The 19,685-nt window shown below is 35.8% G+C and overlaps 3 protein-coding genes across 3 annotated transcripts in view; all 3 read right to left on the bottom strand.

The window, feature by feature from the left end:
- Nucleotides 1-5,183: 5,183 nt before the first annotated feature.
- LOC144452054 (uncharacterized) lies at nt 5,184-6,357 on the bottom strand. Its single transcript, XM_078143065.1, has 2 exons — nt 6,212-6,357; nt 5,184-5,496 (listed from the first exon to the last, which is right to left on the bottom strand). The coding sequence occupies exons 1-2, from the start codon at nt 6,355-6,357 to the stop codon at nt 5,184-5,186; spliced, it is 459 nt and encodes a 152-aa protein (XP_077999191.1).
- A 2,175-nt stretch (nt 6,358-8,532) lies between these two features.
- The window catches only part of LOC144451974 (cell division cycle and apoptosis regulator protein 1-like), a 36,306-nt gene continuing 25,153 nt past the window's right edge, over nt 8,533-19,685 (bottom strand). Inside the window, exon 20 of the mRNA XM_078142918.1 lies at nt 8,533-13,985. Coding sequence (XP_077999044.1) covers nt 13,729-13,985 — 257 coding nt within the window. The 3' untranslated portion in view covers nt 8,533-13,728. The remainder of the gene's footprint in view (nt 13,986-19,685) is intronic.
- LOC144452366 (uncharacterized) lies at nt 16,337-18,779 on the bottom strand. Its single transcript, XM_078143459.1, has 3 exons — nt 18,593-18,779; nt 17,619-17,725; nt 16,337-16,870 (listed from the first exon to the last, which is right to left on the bottom strand). Exons 1-3 carry the CDS (start codon nt 18,777-18,779, stop codon nt 16,538-16,540), a joined length of 627 nt encoding a protein of 208 aa, XP_077999585.1. The 3' UTR covers nt 16,337-16,537.

Below are 19,685 nucleotides of genomic sequence, written 5' to 3'. Positions count from 1 at the left end.
CATCATCATCATCATCATCATCGTACGTCGTCGTCGTCGTCATCGTCGTCATCATCATCATCATCATCATCATCATCATCATCATCGTACGTCGTCGTCGTCATCATTATCATCATCATTATCATCATCATTATCATCATCATCATTATCATCATTATCATCATTCAAACACTGCATAAAGCCAAAGCCATTCAAACATTGCACAATGCTAACACGCCCAAGAAAGTGCTAAGTCAAATATTTAGTAAGAAATACACTATTTTAATATCATTATGGTGGTTGGTTATTTCTTACAAGTGTAATTAATGAATTTAAAGGGCTTAAAATAACTAATTCCAATTCAAATGAATAAACTTTATTTAATTAAATGATGTTAAACATCCCAACTGCTATAGAACCTATCCTAACATCTTCTTCAAAAATAAGTCACAAATACACCAACTTGACATATTAAATATGAAGATAAAATATCGCAGAAAGTGCAAAAACAAAATCAATCCATATATATTACTATAGAAACAGCACAAGGCATTACGTCAAAAGCATTAATGTCCGTACTCTGAAAGGTACGCCATGACAGGGCGCCCTCAACGGTAGGAACGACACAACATAACTTACAGTCTAAAATGTAGTGTTATCTTTCAAATATTTTGAGTAAATGTGTAAAGATGAACTATTCAATGGGTGTTATTCCCAACAACTAGCTTTTCTGTCCTTCTTGTGAAACCAACCTGAAATAATAGAGCTCTTTAGAATACCTGTATTTCATTCTAAATATAACTTTCATCTAATTAGCATTTCACATTTCTTAAAAAATAAAAGTTAATTAAAAGTCCTAAAAAGCTGCAATATGTACCCTGTAGACCTAAGACAATGGTTTCAATCAACAGTTTCAGACCAGATGAGTCAAATCAAATTACTGACAGGCAGTGTACTTTTTTTTTTTTTACAAACATCAAATAGATTAAACATTGTGTTTTCTAGTCAAAATGTCCACATCACACTGATATATGACATATCTGTTAATTTGATTTCATTATTAAAACAGTCCATTCCAAAAAACTGACAAATTTACAAGGTCATCATCATATTTTGTCTTGTGTATCATGTCATATTTTCACATCTTACATGTAGGTAAGTCTAAATTAGTCAACATATGTTGTACTATATACTACGATGGATTGACTTAAGGTAATCGGCACTGCCATGGCAACACCCATGCAAAGTCCATAGAGCAGCAACGTACTATTTGGTGTCACAGATCAGTCATATTAAAAAGGCCTTTGAAATAACTAATTTACAGAAGTGGTAAAATCATATAACACACACAAAAAAATTAAATTTTAAAAAAAAATATTAAAAAATTAAAAAAAAGTATACAACACAAATAAACCAGGTTTCATAAATACAGGTCAAAGAAAAAAATATGATTTTAACTATTTATGAGTATCAAACTCGACAGAACTTTACAGCATTTCTTGACCATCACAGTTTTACAGGCCTTTCTAACACATGAGAGAGAGAGAGAGAGAGAGAGAGAGAGAGAGAGAGAGAGAGAGAGAGAGAGAGAGAGAGAGAGAGAGAGAGAGAGAGAGAGAGAGAGAGAGAGAGAGAGAGAGAGAGAGAGAGAGAGAGAGAGAGAGAGAGAGAGAGAGAGAGAGAGAGAGAGAGAGAGAGAGAGGGGGGGGGGGGGGTTGGCAGTGGTGCAGTCACTGGTTGGCAGTATCAATAAAATGTGCAGTCACTGGTTGGCAGTAACAATAAAATGGGCAGTCACTGGTTGGCAGTAACAATAAAATGGGCAGTCACTAGTGTGTAACATCAAAATAAAACACTTGTTACTGGTAGAGAAACAACACAATACACAAACAACAGTTGCAGCTATGCATAGGACAAAGCCATTGTAAGGAACTATGAAATGATAAATTTGTCATTTTTGGACTAAATACATGTACACAGCAGCTTTGACTTTAACATTTGATACATTTCATTGTCGGTTGTACAATCTAAGCTTGGGTATTCATTATTCAAATCCAATACTAGTAAGTTATCACAATGTTCCCTAGAAAAGGCATATTTCCACTCACACAGTAACATGGAAGTCATCTACAACAGTGGAACATCAGCTATCGGCAAGCTACCACAGACACACACTAAAACTATTATTGCAACATGTTCATGTAAGCTATCAATTGTTAGCTATAATTACACTCACAGTTGGGTCACATCTCCTCAAGTGACAACACAGTAATCATCATTCAGTGTTATTTTGATTACACGGTGATCATATCTGCTATAATCAAGGCATTGCTATCATAATTAATGCAAGTTAGGGGGTCTAACTACATTCCTATTCCAAACCTACCCCGATTCCAAACTCCCTAGATGTGCTTCAAATGTGTAGATTTGTACAGCCAGTCCACTTTTTAACATTCTTGTCTCCAAACCATGTGCACACCCATGCATTTTTTTTTGTTAAGGGTGGCAAAGAAGGTAAAATCTAAATAAGTTCACTCTGTATTTTAACCACTGATTGCCACCACAATTATGGTACCAGGTATCAAAAAATAAATCTACCCAAAGTTTACAATCGTTCCCTGCTTCTGTTACAAACCTTAGCAAAACACTACATTACAGATTCATCCTACACTTCTCCTATACAGAAAAATTCAACAAATTTCAAATGACTTGTCTTGCAATGCATACACTGCCACTTAGGCTATTATTTTTTATATATTTCAGGCCAAATTTTGATTTCAACATGAACTTGTCATAATTTCATATGACTCAATACTATACAGGACAATCATACAAAACATATATTTTAAAACAATTGCACTTTCGTTCAATTCTACAGCCTTAAAAAGGTCGGCCTAGCTAGTAGCTATCCTTGTCAAGAACTTATGATCATGACAACACTAAGAAATAGCGTGTATACATATTGGTATATATTGATAACAATTGATAATTGTGTACAAGACCTACAAAAATGGTCCTTTTTCTCAATGTCTGATAATCATATGTTGTAAACTTGGAAATTTTCACTGAAAACTTATTTTCACTAATTTTGCCGGAAACGAACACTCCAAAATAAGTAGTGACTAAAATGCCTTCTTGTACATGAACACAATGTACTAGTCTGGTAATTAGTAAAAATAAGTAGCGACTAAAAGGCCTTCTTGTACATGAACACAATGTACTCGTCTGGTAATTACTAAAAATAAGTAGTGACTAAAATGCCTTCTTGTACATGAACACAATGTACTAGTCTGGTAATTTGTAAAAATTAGTTATCAAGAAGTAGATTTTACTGATTGTAAAATCGCATAATTCTCAAGTGGCGAAAATATCTAGATTTAGAGTATTTTCCATTTGTTACAAGTGAGTGTGACACACATATATTGTTACAAGTAACACTACAGAAAAGTTCTCATAACACTGTAAATGGCTCACACTTTACGTTATCAACAACAATATCACGTCTTTTCAAACCTCCACAATCAGATACATATTCACCATGACCATATTGAACCATGAATTCACAAATTTCATACCAAACTTAAATCACTATGATCAATTTTCTATCTATGTGTATTGAGAAAACCTTGTTACAGAAAGATTGGGGCTTCACCACATGTATCCAATGTGCAGGTAATTACTTGTACATGTAGTAAGATAGGAGCTTCAATACATCTACCTCCATGAGCTTTTACTTATTTGTATTAAGATAGGGGCTTAAATACATGTACCCCTGAGTTGGTATTAATTGCAGTAAGATAGGGCTTCAATCCACCCCTCTGAGTTTTACTTATTTGTAGTAAGATAGGGGCATCAATACATGTACCCCCGAGTTGGTATTTATCTATAGTAAGATAGGGGTTTCAATATATGTACTCCTATGAGTTGATATTTATTATTAGTAAGCTTGGGCTTCAATACATTCATCCCAATGAGTTGGTACTTATTTGTAGTAAGATAGGGGATGCACCCCTAAGTTGGTACTTATTTGTACTAACATAGGGACTTCAATAGATGCACCCTAGGCCCTGTGGAGTTGGTTATTATGTAATCAACGTTGTTATATCTTCAACCTGATTAAAGATGGTAAGCTGGAATCCATATATAACAGACCAAAACAGATCACAAAGTGCTGTGAGATTTCTTCAGTTTTAACACCAGTACATTCACCTGGTTTTCTCTGATGTCATTTTGAAGCCACAAGTTATTCACATAATTATTGCAGTTGTTCTTCATCACTGTACTATAGTTATATCACTATTTCATCTAGGTAGCATGGGCTGGTTTTTGCTATAACCATCTTGGGGATGTGGTTGCAGGGTAGTGTGTGGGGGGCCACAGTTTTTATCATTGATTAACACAATATATTTTCGTGTAGATGGTAGTGATTGGCACATTGTTGTTGGTTGACCAGTGGTATGATCAAGTTATTGTACAATTCATGCATGTGTATATGTCTACAGGAATGTGCTGTATTAACTACGTCAAACTGATCGATAACTGTACATGGTGGATATGCTACAAAAAGCTATGTGATAGTAGCCGAGTGGTTTACCAACTTCTTAAAATAGTAGTCCCACGACAAGAATTGGCAGTCAATGAAGGTCGTGGGACAACCATTCATTTCAAGCACTGTAGAAGGTTCATCATAGGTTTGCAACTGAGCGTACAATAACTGACTCTAATGAACAGATATATTCATATATAGTGCTATCAGCTGCAGTTATGGCTTTCATTTCATACGTGTAGGGAGAAGTACAATGCACCATTGCCATGACAACTATTGAGTTGTTTTGCTATCTGTACAGGTTATGCCAATGGCTTCAGAGTTGTAATCACACCCTAATGGTACCATCAGTTAATAAACACTGTAGATGGAACACTTGTTTCTTGAGCACCAAGAGGAAGTAAATGCCCCTGCTTGCACCATCACATCTTGGAGAGTTGCTTGAGTTTACTGAGAAATTAGCCAGACAACCAATAGATGAACTTATGTTGAACAACATATATGTTCCTTGCACATGCTTAATTAGCACCAGTATAATTGCTTCACTTGCAGCTGTATGAAACTAGCTGTTATCATTTTCACTTGACAAGTTTACAACACTAAATAGTGCTAAAATTTGTATAAAATCTTCCCGAGTACTAGATCGACCAGAATTTGTTTAGGGTGACGTTGGTGTAGATGAATTGTCCACAAAGTCCAAGTACTGCCAGCCCACAATAAGACAGCAAATACTGGAAGATATTGCAAAGAGTACTTTTATAAAGGTCTGTTCTGGAAGAAGGTTTTTAACAGCTGCCCATAACAGCACTGAGCCAAAGTTAAACATAACAGTGAGGTACACGGTCCAGCGTATCCTTTGGGATGTGGTAGCTTTCAGAAGTGTTGGTCTGTGGTAGATGTACAGTCCTATACCCAGCTGAGCATTGAAGAACAAACTACTCGCAATGCAGGCATGATGTCTGGGTAAAATGCTGAAAAATACAACAACAAATACATAACATTCTCTTTCATCAGCATGCGTATATATTCTAGTACACTTTCATATCACCAAATAGCAACTGTATATATGTGTGTAATCATGCATACACTAGTCCTGCTTACATGACGGTGCACGAGTCTATATTACTGACTTGACTCTAATAGGAGGGACAATGCAGAATCGAGTCCCAGATTACGTATGCAAGCAGGACTATGCATACACCATCTCAAGCGAGTGAAACGTTCCGTAAATAATTGTCACGTACTTCAATACATGTGATTGTACACTGTGTACCGACACAATGAGATGTCATTGGCAGAAATGTTATAAGATGAGCATAACTGTTCTAAATTTGGAGCGACAATTCACATATATCACCAGAATTACAGCATGAATGATTGTATATTACGAAAGGGGGCGTATGCTGTATGAGAACTTGTTCACAATCAATTCCATACATTCCATAACATCAACTTTCACTCCACTGGGTTTTATATTTCTATCGTTGCTACATCCCGCAATATTCAAACAAAGTGGCGAACGATATTTTGGTAGGTTAAGGAAAAGAGAAAGTGAAAATTTTGCAGACAATAGCTGTGACCTGTGAAGGGGGCAAACAAGGTCATTGTGTTGTTTACATATGCACGGGTTTGACCCAACACTTTCACTTATCGAAATAGAGAACAAAATTTCATCAAATAACATACCTCCGAATAATTTTCGGCTGTATCACGTTCACAGCAAACGTAGAATAGCTCAAAGCACCAATACAGGGTAAATAACACGAGAACAAACGCTCAACACTGGCCTCCAGATTGGTTATGCGTAATTTAGACAGCGGACCATCCGCCATCATTGAAACCCTCGTCTTGTATGTACACTAGGGGGCGCTATAACATACCATTAGCTAGAGTAGCGCAAGTGAGCGACAGCCTCTTCGACACGTACGTAGGCGTTTGGGGCACTGACTCAGTCTGAGTAAATACAAGGAATAGGTATTAAATCTTGCTCATGGACGGGTCTTCGGCCGGGAGGGGTTGGGGGAGGGGAGAGGACGGTTGATGGACGGGGTCACCCTCCCCATGAAAGGAGGACGTATCCCCATCTCAAGCTCTTCACCGTCAAGTAAAACTTTTTTTTTAAAATGTCAACCCATCCAAGGTCAAGCCAATGTTAGTTGCTAATTATATGATGCGAATATCTTGTACAGTATTTGATATGCGAGACATATTATTAGTAAAACCCGTTGTAAGTTTATTCGAACCCATAACAATTCCCAAAGGGCTTGTAAGATGAAACGAGTAAAAAAAATAAAACAAAGCAAAACTGAAGTACATGTATAAGAATTAATGATAAAAAAAGATACATTATGTTTAATAAATTCAACATAATAATGAGATGAGTGAGTTATAAGAGTGGGCGTTGCTGTCTCATGTTGATTGATCTTTATTCCATCAGAAAGTGAACAAAATAAAATGCCATCTATGATAGTAATAGAAACGAGATTGTGGTGAGGACGTCAACAATGGAATTTGTTCCCTAGGAACTTATTTCACTGTTAATAGGCCATGGACCAGAAAAACACGTAGGACAAGTGGGGACACGTGTTACACTTTATTATATAGAAGGACGAGGACATATTTTGGAACGTAGGGACGAATTTGTGAAACATTTGGAATGATTGTGTTCTCACTTTCTCAATATGGGACTGTCAGGTTATTAGGGGAGTGTCAATTGATGCACCTAGGTAAGTGACAGACTATACAACCTCACGAGTGTGTTGCCAATACAAAGGCGTCCTTCCAGGCAGATGGATTTGGGGAGCGTTTTTATGGTCGTGTAGTTTGTCTTGTCGAAAGTAATGGTAAGTTTGTTTGAGTAGCACCAGACGTTGACTTTAGCATCAAGCGGCTCATTCAGAAGGTAAAGGTTAATATGAGCGGATGTTATGTATTAGGAAAGGTTAGTATTGTCAGCAAATAATCGAATGTTGAAGAGCCAGTAGATTTGTTAATGTCGTTAATATCAAGAAAAGAATAGGGCCCAAGATAGATCCTTGTGGGAGTCCACACTTGATCTGTCTTGGGATACCCTTAGCTAATGCTATAACCTGTTGGCGGAATGGTACATCTCAGATTCCATAGTGAGTTTTTTTGAAGGAGAAATTGGTGGTTATTGGTATCGAACTCTTTGTGTTTTAGGTCGACGAAAATACCTACCTATCCCCATTGTCTTTAGACGGTTGCTAAGGGTGTGAACCTCATCTTAGTTGTTCTGAAAAGTGAACTTTATTCCCCTTATATTTTGTTAAATATTGGGCAAAAACTCCAGACTGAGCATGCTCAGACGCAAAGGCCCATGGGATTATCTGTGGTTTTTGCAATATCTAATCTGGAGCTACCAATAAAATAAACTCCCCACAATGGTCAGGGTAACTATGAATTGATTATTTGTGGTTACAAACAATGTAACAATATTGTTTAAAATACTATTTGATTAGTATTTATTATCACATTTCCCATGATGCAGTATTCAACATGGCGGGTTTGCAAGTTCCCTATTCATGCATATTTGCTTCATGTGCCTTCTTTTATTCTTTACAGTTTCATTCAATTTCATGCACAAGCCAAGGTATTGTCTTTGAACAGAAAATATGGATTATATACCCTGGTCATTCTACCGATGGTATGTCGCGGCAACCTGTGTCTACATCTCTTATTCTGCAGTACTCAAAATATGAATCAAAACATTCCACGTCACCAATATTTTCCCCGACTTTTAATAAATAATAACAGTTGGTATACTTAAATCATTTTTCTTCATTCATCCGGAAAATACTCATGAATGCAAGTAACCTAAGGGGCCTTGTCACTACTTGACTAGCAACTCGTAGTGACAAGGCCCCTTAGGTCACTCACATTTTCCATGGCCGAATGAAGAAAAATATTGAGGAATAACATCTAATTATACAACAAAACACTCAGACATAATCAGGATTATAGACTGTAGTTGATTTATTTTGTGACAAACATCCATTCTACTGAATACCAGAATAACACTGAATAACCAGGATAATCAAACAATGCAGTTACTCTTTCCTCATACAAAAACTGCTCTGAGATACACATTTCTTTAATATCAATGCATTCATTACAAAAAAGCTGCCTTTTGATTTCTAATCTATTTATTTCTAGGCATAAAGTTTGCATGTAACTTTATACACTAACATTTCTGGGCATAAAGTTAACTTTACACACTAACAGTGCTAGGCATAGAGATTAAGTTTATACACTACAACATTTTTTGGGCATACGTGTAACTTTAGTGACGATCACACAATGTCACACACGATCAACAAGTGAACTTCGTTCATTGGGGGGGGGGGGTTTCCTGGCACCAATGCAATGGCTGAACTTCATTTTCACATGTACAGTTCTGACCAAGTTTCAAAAACTTCCATGCCTTCAATGATGAAAGCTTCTGTAGTTAGTACTGAGATGTTGATTGATAAGGTGATAAAAATTTAGAACTTCATGTTTTTACATTGCATCAATCATAGTGATGTGACCGCTAGAATTTTTATCATGGCTTACATCATGTACCATACTTACTTGTGTTAGCGCCCTGGGTGGATTTAACCTGCCCACACCCTCAACTGGTGGATTGGCGGTTTACCGCAACTATTCTAAAAATAGACATTGTCTGAACCAAAGCACTGGGCGCTTGCCCGTGTAAGCGCGCTAACCCACGTCAATACAGTATAAACATGTGATGTCGCACTTGTGAATGATGTTTTAGGGGGAGGAGAGGGGGTTTTGCCCTAAATGAACTATATTTGCTTATTGAGCGTGTGCGACAATGTGCGATCATCCCTTACACACTGCAACAGTTTAGGCAAAAAGTTCAATTTACACACTGTAACATTTCTAAACATTAAGGTTAACTTTACACATTGTAACATTTCTAGGCATAAAGTTAACTTTATACACTGTAACATTTCAGGGCATATCTCCATAAAGTTCATTTGACAATCTGAATAACCACAACTACTCTACTGAATGTAAAACGAATTCCTGTTTTAGCAAAACATCACCAGATTAAAATGTTGACATTCACTTTGTAAAGACAGCTATCCTGCTTTTCATCAATACTACAAAATCTTAAAAGAACCAGTTCATAGAACTGTGTAATATTTACAGACTTTACTTTCAAAGCAGTTTATGACGTATCACTTCTTTTGCATTATCAAAACATAAACAAACAAACAAAACAAAAACAAACAAACAGAATGATCTGATGGAACTAAGTATATGGTACTGCATCTCCCACCCAAATGTTCATATTGCTGCCCCTCCTTCATTAATCTGTCACACCCTTAATACATAATGGTATCATCCAGATAAAATGACCCTTAAATACAGTAAAGTGTCTTTTACTTGCAAGAAAAGGCTAGAATTTGATAATTGACCATAAAGGTCAAGGTCAAAGTCTTAAAGGAAAGCTTGCATCAGATGATAGTGAGGTGCACACACTTGAATAGTCTATATGTATTTAAAATGATTTTGAGCAATGGGGTAAATATTGAGTTTTAGCCACAAATAGAGCTACCATTCGGTCAAATCTGATGTCATGTAAGAGAGAGATGTACATCTGGCTCCTATAGCATGTCACCTTTGTTTAAGGTTTGAATGAAACTGACCATTGCTTGACAGAGATATGGTTGTGCATGGACGAAATCCATTGTAATGAGCCCCATCCCTAACCAAAACCTTAGGCTGTGTCTGAAGGAGGGGGCTGAAATAAAATTCACTGAAGAAAATACATTAAATATTTGGTGTCACATAAAAATTTTCTGTTTAATAGTCATTTCCTGGACTGGTGATCTTGAATTATTAAAGTCAGTCGGATTTTAACTCTAGCATGCTGCCAATTTGTGAGACCCTACTAAGATGTTGGTGAATTCTACATATGCTGCCAATTTGTACATTTCCTATGTACCAGGGAATGTTCACATCATCAATCGTCAAGTCCAATGTAGTCTCTTGTTTACCCCATTACAATGACTGTACTGCCAGCCATTTCCAACAAAGGCTGTATGTATGATGTATAACTACTAAACATAAAAGCAATGGAACTACTAGTAGATGCCAACCACTTCCAACAACAAAGGCTGTATGTATGCAGCGTAACCACTCAAACGTAATTCTATCAAATGTGGAACTACATGGTCCCAAGGAGTTCAAATGAGGTATGTGTCAAAAAAATGACTTTCTCTATAAATACTTCCATATAATGTTCGCAAAATCATCATGGAAAACTGCATCTATCTACTATTGCTCAAGGCTGACTTAGAAATTTGCCTCAAAAACTTTCACATTTTCTTCGGGTTTGATGGACACTAGGTAAGATATAAATCTCTGTATCATATATCATAATTATCATATATATCTCATATCATATCATATCATATCATATATCATATCATATCATATCATATTGTATATCACATCATATATCATATCATATCATGTCATATCATATCATATATCATATCATATCGTATATCATGTCACATCATATCATGTCATATATCGTATATCATATCATATCATATCATATTATATCATATCATATACAATATCAAATCAACTCAACTTTGCTATCAGGTTTCTTTTCAAAAGGAACCTGATAGCAAAATAGAGACTTACAGATTCATGGCTCTATGCACTGCTGTAACCATTAATACACTGATAATATCATTGTTTTATACAGAGCACTTTCCCAATCTATGTTCAAAGTGCTTTACAATTATTACTCTTAGCACAGCTCTGTAGCGCTACTTCAACTCCCTTGGGAGCATTGTGCCCTCTAATGATAGTCACATTCTGTTGTTGTGAGTCAAAATGATAAAAACTTGGATTTCTTGTGCATCACCACATAGTACGGGATAGGGGAACAGCAAATTTTGGTGCGTCACTTGAAATTATGTGCGTCAGTGGTATGTCAAGTTGGTTTATAGGGCACACTGCTGGGGAGCATTCAATCCATTGCAGCCTCTATAAGCACATATGATTAAAGCATTCACATTGCAACCTCTATCTTACCAGGTCCCTAATTATACTGCTGGGCTGACAGGTTCAAAATCGTGATTCAAATCGTGCCCAAGGACTTTAGCCATTAAGAAACAAATGGCAGCAATGAGGCTCGAACCTGCAAGCTGCAGATTCCAATCTGGCCACTCTAACCATTTGCCCATCATGACTCCACATTAGCTAAACATGAGTTAAACAAGTGATGACAGCAGTGCACACAACAATCTATTTTTCCAGTCTCATTAACACAAAGATGAACCCTTCTGAAGTGTCACATCATATGCTTAACAAAATAAAAAAAATGAAAATACTATCAAAACTCTGAAATTTCAAATACTAGCCGCATAATATAGTACATAAATTGGTAATCTTAAAAAATAATCTTTGCCAAATATGACCAACAACCACTCTCTACTAGCCAATCAAAGTAATATGCAAATAAACAGTGGTTAGGAAGCCAATGAACGACGAGTTCAGTTAGCTAATTATATACTGTATGATGTAATAGCCTCACATTAAAAACTTTATAACTTTGGTATCAAATAAAAATCACGGAAATTTGATTTAGAGATTAATTTTAAAGCGGGAGGGGGTGATTAAGAACTGTTATAACACATCGTTTCCATAGAGCCATCAGTGATTGGCTTAGATCATATCACATGGTATGGACTATTGACCCAAATTTGCATACAGAGGGCAACATTTGTTTTCTATTTTCTCTAGGGCACTATTACAGTAGTAAAGTTATACCGGTGATTTGCTTTGACTCTGGAAAGAATACTTGCCAGGGTATGTGATGTGTAATAAAACACTTATTGCCTTGCCTTATTTGGGCACTAGTAGATGTCATATTACCCCTCGTGCTGTTATGTAGCAACTCTTTCCGTCGGCGTTCAATCTTGGGAAATAGTTGCTGTATAACAGCCCTTGGGGTAATAGACATCTACTAGTGCCTTCATAGCTAGGCAATAAGTGTATAATATTGTCATTTGACTACTAGGATTTCATGTTATTTGTGTTGAAAAATTGAGTTTTAAAAGATCAGTAAATTTCTGTCATCAATACTCTGATATTGGATCAAACTTGAAGTAATGATGTACCACTATACAGCGCCCTCTAAAGTCAGTCAGCCGTAGGGAAATACCTGCACCACAGTCTGAATCGTAGTCACTGAACATTTTGCAGGATATTTTAATAGGAGGAGGGTAGGTGGTGATTATGAATTGGAATTGTGGGCAATGACAGTGTAGCATTTAGGTTTCCCCATCAACTTGCTGTTGGGTGAATATACTGGTAAACAGAAGTGGTTTTTACGCTCTGATAGAAGGGTCTAATATATGTACTGGCATTTTCTGCTACACACACACAGAACTATCTTTGTAAAGTACTGGGGAAACACTTAAAATTTCCAAGACAATTTTACAAGAATATATCCTATTGTAAACAAAATGTAATGGCAAATGTGTCATAGCAGATCAAGAAATAGCCTGTTGTAGAAGAGACTATATATTCAGATACCATCAATTACAAGACCCCCCTCTACCACACAATGCATTCAGATACCACCAATTACAAGACCCCCCTCTACCAGACAGTGTATTCAAACACTGTCAGTAACTGGACCCCTCCTCAAAGTACACTGTAATTGTTGTCTCTCCACAAATCAAGGGGTATTTCAAGATTTAGAGATCTATATTTTTCATAAAATCACTATATGTATCAAAAATAATACTTACTAGTCAAAACAGTTCAAATATAGTGTAGAGAAATATTTCCTTAATACTCAGAACAATCATCCCTATGTAAATCAAACTCATTTTTTTATTGAGGGTACAACTTGAATTATAAATGTGATACATCTATAAATGGATATAAAGTTTGCATGCTACCTTCCATATATGGATATAAAATTTACATATTACTTTCCATATATGGATATAAAGTATAAATGCTACTTTCCATATAAGGATATAAAGTTCACATGCTACATTCCATATATGGATACAAAGTTATATGCTAACTTCTATATATGGATGTAAAGATCACATTTGGGTATAATTTTCACATGTTGCAATCCATCAGTCCATATTTGGGATAAAGTTCACAGTTAATCTCTTCTGACTATAATAAGTCTACTTTTCAGTGTTTCCATTTTCATTCTCCTGTTCTTCATTCAGTTCCTCTTTTGTCAAACTTTCGGAGACCTCCCCTACTAGTACCTGAAGTGTATCCTGAGCAGATTGCAGGGACTGTTTAAAATGTTGTCTGTCTTTCAATGCACAATCCCTGGATTTCTGTGTTCTTGTAAGGTTTTTCCTGAGATCTTGAAGTTCAGAACTCATATGTTTGGCAGTGCTATCTGCTGCCTTGGCAGTGCTTCGCATTTCCTCTGTGAAAGTCACAATATGATCAAATTAGTGACGAGATCAAAACAGAAGAACAAATCTGACGAACACTAAAATCAATCTACCCTAGGCGGTTTTACAAGCCAAACAAAAAGGAGACGAGTAACATTACGATTAGCGATGTTACACCTGCACTAGCTGAAACTGGAGTATTATTATTTCATTCAGACAACCAACAACATATTCACTGAAAATTGTTTAAAATACCAATAATTAGACACAATGTGTTAATTAGGGGTTGATTGTATCCAGATGTAGGACAATCATAGGTTGAAATTGTGATTGTATTGTGTAGCTGATTTATGGGTGCGGACCCAAAATTCAATTTGATTGGATTTACTGTACCATATGGGCCGTCGCAGGCAGAAAGGGCCCTTATGTCGAAAATTTTCGATTTTCACTTTTTTGCATTTTTAGATAGTTTATATGGCTAAATTTCAGTGTTTGAAAGGATTCTGCTGAAAACGGCCTAAAACTACCATTTTGGCCCATCCAAAGATGTGACCTCTGACCTTTGTATTTTGACAAAAGCTTTTGACATTGCCTTGTGTAAGCACACTATATAGTGAATGTATAGGAGTGTCAACTGATAATAATGCTACAAGTTGGAATCATTCTTATGGATTATTTTATTTACAATGAGAAATATGTGGGCTGATAATTATTGTTTTTGTTTTTGGATCATTCCATTATTTTATGGGGGGGAAAGATTCACTAGCACACGTATGAATACCAAACAATTAGTTTATTGAATAATTACTCAAGAAAAATGCAAAATGTATACACTTGAAAAAATATATTAAATCACAACACCCCTATATGTTGCCATGGCAACCATATACATTGCACCTGAATTCAAACATGTAAAGGAAACCTTATTAATACATTCTAAACATTACTTTCGTGCGTACATGTACATTGTATAAGTTTAAAAAAAATTCATATGTACAATGAATCTTAAATTTCATGAACTGTCTCAAACAAAATAAATCTACAATTGAAATGTGAAATTCATCTTATGGCAATATATTTGTGTATTGCAGTCAACATATGAGAATAGGTGGAGGGGGAAAGGTTAAATGATGACGAAAATAAAAGTAACCCTGTTGTATAAATATTGAACATCAAAATTAGATATCCTACTGATGTTGTTCCTCACTTTTCAATTGTAAATGAACTAAATGGCTATATGGATTGAAAGTGACAATATATATTGAATGTTTATAAATGCTATGATTGTAATACAGAGTATACTTCATTTCCGAACAGGAGAACCACATGTACCTTATACTATAATGATGACCTGATATAACAATATATGTGAATATGTCTTGCATTGGACCATCTGTCTACAAATTATATCAAATGTGATCTTTGGATTGAAAGTAGTTTTTTTTAATGAAATGTGACACTTTGAGAACATACCTTATGCAAATTGTAATGTAAGAAAGACATACTGACATAATGTTCTTGTCCCTTGCTTCCAATACTGTCATATGGTACTCAAGTTATACTTCCTTTTTGACACTCTTTTTGACAATAACATTTTACTCCTCGGGGCAGAATACTTGTCTGTATGGCTCTCTTACATATGGAACTATTTGCTTTAGCAACTCTCTCAGTCTAGCTAGACTCAACCCACCTGCTGCCATCACTTCAGGTTTACAATCTGGAGATGGTGGCCATGTAATACCTCTCCTGACAAGACAGATCCTCTCCTCACTGTCTGTCACTGTCTTCCTGACATACACATAACCAGGATCTTCCTTTGTAAACCTGAAGTGATGGTACTGTCTAATCCCCTTCACTGGTGTCATATATCTATTTAGAAACCTATCCCATTCATACCACTGAAAAGTTGGTACTGTGCCCTGACACATATAACACTTAACACTATTAATCTTAGCACTTTTACTGACTACATTACTCAACTGACTGACTGTATCTACATCACTTCTACGATAAAGTTGGCGTATCTTTCCAAAACATGCATCACATATACACTTAGTATGGCCTGGCTCTAGAAAATGGTAATTAATTTCATCATGCAAACCTATACTAGTGCGATAACAGAAATAATGAACAACAGTTTTATTCTTATTCTGACCCCCACAGTTATCAGCATGACAGTGACAAACCCTTTCTCTTAAACCATGGTGATCAAAATAGTCATCTAACATACTTACTACATTATTGGCTCCATGACATTTTCCATTATCTATTCCTATTGTTTGGGACTCATCAAATAAATAATTAATCTGTGATTTCAAACCATCATTACATATTCCAAAGCAATAAACACATAGTGGATTCAAAAAATAAAGCTGACTGACCTGTCTAGACTGATGAGGTAACATAAAACTCTGTGCAAAATCAAAAGTGTAGTGGACAGAAAATAAATCTTGTGAACATGGACTTACAGGTGATAAAACCTCTCTATCACTTAACTCATCTTGTGCATTTTTTATACAAATATTCAAAAATTCTTTCTCTTTCTGGGCCTTCAAAATATGCTCAGAAAATGCTAAACTTGCTCCTAATTTATCATCTTCAGTAACAGCAAACCTAATACTATTTCTATATTGTTCACACTTTGCGCATACATCAGTACATGGTTCCATCTTCTGTATATGGGGGACACATGATTGCCAAATGTTCCTGAATAAAGTCTCACCAACACATTCTCTAATAGGTTCACAGTCTCTACACGCTTCAACATACTTGTTGTACACATCCATCTTAGACTCGCTTGAAGGTAAGTATACAGGGCCCTGGGGCCCTCCCATCCCTTCCATGTGGTGCTGCCGGCATTGGGAAAACCATTTTCTTCGCCATATCGGATTAAAAACTGAACTACATCTTGTATTACCTGGAATACTCAGAAGAATAAATACAATATATTAGTATTTCAGAGTGAGAATTAAAGAATAGGATAAAAAAAACAATGACACTCACCAATGGTACGGTGCACATAGTACATGGTCACCTTTTGAAGTTAATGCTTTCAAATATATTGTTTCGATACTTAGATTTTACCTACAACTTTACCAAACCAATATGTTGAAACTAAATACTGTATATTTTTCAAATAACAGCTTGCACACACCCCCTTGTGTTCTTTCCATAAGGGTATGGGAAAAGTCAAAACATTGTTATATTTAGCCTGTGAGGAAAACAACAATCTAAAAATTGTATGCACCCCTATGGTTATACATTATTTATTATTATATATATATATATATATATATATATATATATATATATATATATATCCATATATATATATATATATATATATATATATATATATATATATATATATATATATATATATATATATATATATATATATATATATATATATATAGCCAAATGATTGTATCAGATTGACCTTTACACATACGGTATGTCATGTTATAAAATACAATTTCAGGTTTACAGAAATTTCACTCTCAACGTGTAAAACAAAATGACACCTCAAAACAACCATGGGAGATGGTTATTTTTACACCATGACAAAACTTATAAAGTATACTTTAATATTAGAAATGGGATGGCTTTACCTAGCAACAAGTGTTATATATAGATAAACTCAGCAATACTAACTAATGACTTACCTCAAATGAATATGCATTAGCTGGTCTCTTGCCTTTCAGACCATGATTTCTTGGGACAACACCATACATCTTGTAATGACTCTTTATATTCTTAAATCTTTTTTCTCCTAATAGCAATGAAGAAAAAAGTAACTAATGTCACAATATATCTTAAAATACTGATACTTACTTATTACTATTATTAATAAGCTTAATACAGAGGTTTAACGAATATCAAAGACTTGTTGTAATGACCTTAACAAAAAACAATTTTGACAAAATCGACAAAATCATGGCAATTGTATATAAGTGATAGGACTAGGTGAATGACTCAAACTACATAAGTAATTATACAATTGTATAAATTCGATTTGTAATGAAAAACCAATACAATAATGGCTCTGTATAACGTTACATCATATTGTTTCAACACATTCAAATCAAACTTCCAGTAAGCAGACAGTAGATAAAAATTGTTTCAGGTGTTGACGCTGTAGTAGTACTAGTTACACAATTTGACCGATGGCATATTTTGTACTCATCGATTACATTCGATTACCAAGAACAGTTTTACAAATGTATTCTCTGAAAAACGTAACCATCCCATTTCAGCCGTCAATAGTGATTTTCCCTCCCCTATCCATAAATCGTTCAGTTTTCAACATCCAGCATGAAAGTACCGCCATGATCCAAGTTTAATACCAGTACCGCCAAAATAAAGTCGAGGTCACCTCGCCGACCAGGCGTTCATTACAACTGACACAAATAAACATCGACTCCAGCATCGTCATTTTCCCCTCTTCTATGCGTCGGGCTTATTTGACATCGATGTTTAAGTATGAACATCTATTATTACTACGTCAGGCCATAGACCCCCACAAGGCTTTCAGACTTTCATTTAAAACTGCAATTAGTGAATTTTAAAAGCAACGACGACATGTCGACATAGGGAATATCAACAATTAATAAAAGTACGAAAACACAAAAATACTCACCTATACTATGAATGTAACGCCACGCTTTTTCACAGACAGATTGTCCAGCAAAGGTGTAGTTGAAGTATTGTCGCTCCCTCTTGCCTCCACGAATAGTATCACCTAAGACTTCACTCTGTTCTAACTTTGATAATGTAACTGGTCCCTTGGAAACTCTGCTAGTGCTACGTTTAAACGGTATTCCCATACTCGGTCGGCACTCAAACTGGTAAAACACTCATTCTTACATCTACATCCGTCTTTCATCGCTAACTCTACTGCACTCTTGGCTAAATCACCCCGGGGCCCTTCGTCTGCTGATAAGTCGTCTGATATTGAAAATAATCTCGCTATTTCTTCTGGGTCGAGTTGGTGGTCTTCGTCTTCGGAATTACCCTCTGCTTCGACTGAATCGCGTTGGACAATAATAGTAGTACTGGTATTTTCATCTTGGGAAATCTGCGAATTGGATGTCGATTGCGGTGGGCTAAAGGTTTCGGCGATGTCATCCTGACGATTTTCAAGTAACGTGCGTAGTTCCGGGTCTATTTCACGATCGGATTTCTTTGGACATTGTAGTAGGTTAATACATAGACCCTGGTTTACGCTTTGAAATGTTGAGTTGATTTCGGAAGTTAGTAGTCACGTGTGAGATCTGGCGGGAATGTGCAGCACGGAACTTCGTTTGGAGTAGGAGAAAATCGTAGAAATGCTAAAACCGTTATCAATTTAATTATTTTTATTCATTTTCATCGTAAAATGAGCAACATTTTTTCGAAAAGAAAGAAATATTAACCCAAAACGATCAAACATCAAACCTAGAGTCCTCAAGGTCATTCGCACTTTCGAACTCACAGGTAACGAAAAGTGATACAATGTTCGAACGCGTCTAACTTTTAACTTAAAATGTAGCAAAAATCGACATAAGGGCCCTTTCTGCCTGCGACGGCCCATATATTATGTGTACAGCTGTACAATATATTTACCCACAGGTGATTCAATACTGTTCAGGGTGTATGATATTATGAGTTAAGTCGTTATATCTAATAAAAGAGTTTCAAAAAACATGTATCAGTGTGCTAGTTTTATAGTGTTACTCAAACTAAGTACAAAT

The sequence above is a fragment of the Glandiceps talaboti genome, chromosome 22 (genome assembly GCF_964340395.1).
Source record: "Glandiceps talaboti chromosome 22, keGlaTala1.1, whole genome shotgun sequence".
NCBI classification, from domain to species: domain Eukaryota; kingdom Metazoa; phylum Hemichordata; class Enteropneusta; family Spengelidae; genus Glandiceps; species Glandiceps talaboti.
This window is presented reverse-complemented; position numbering and strand designations above follow the sequence as displayed.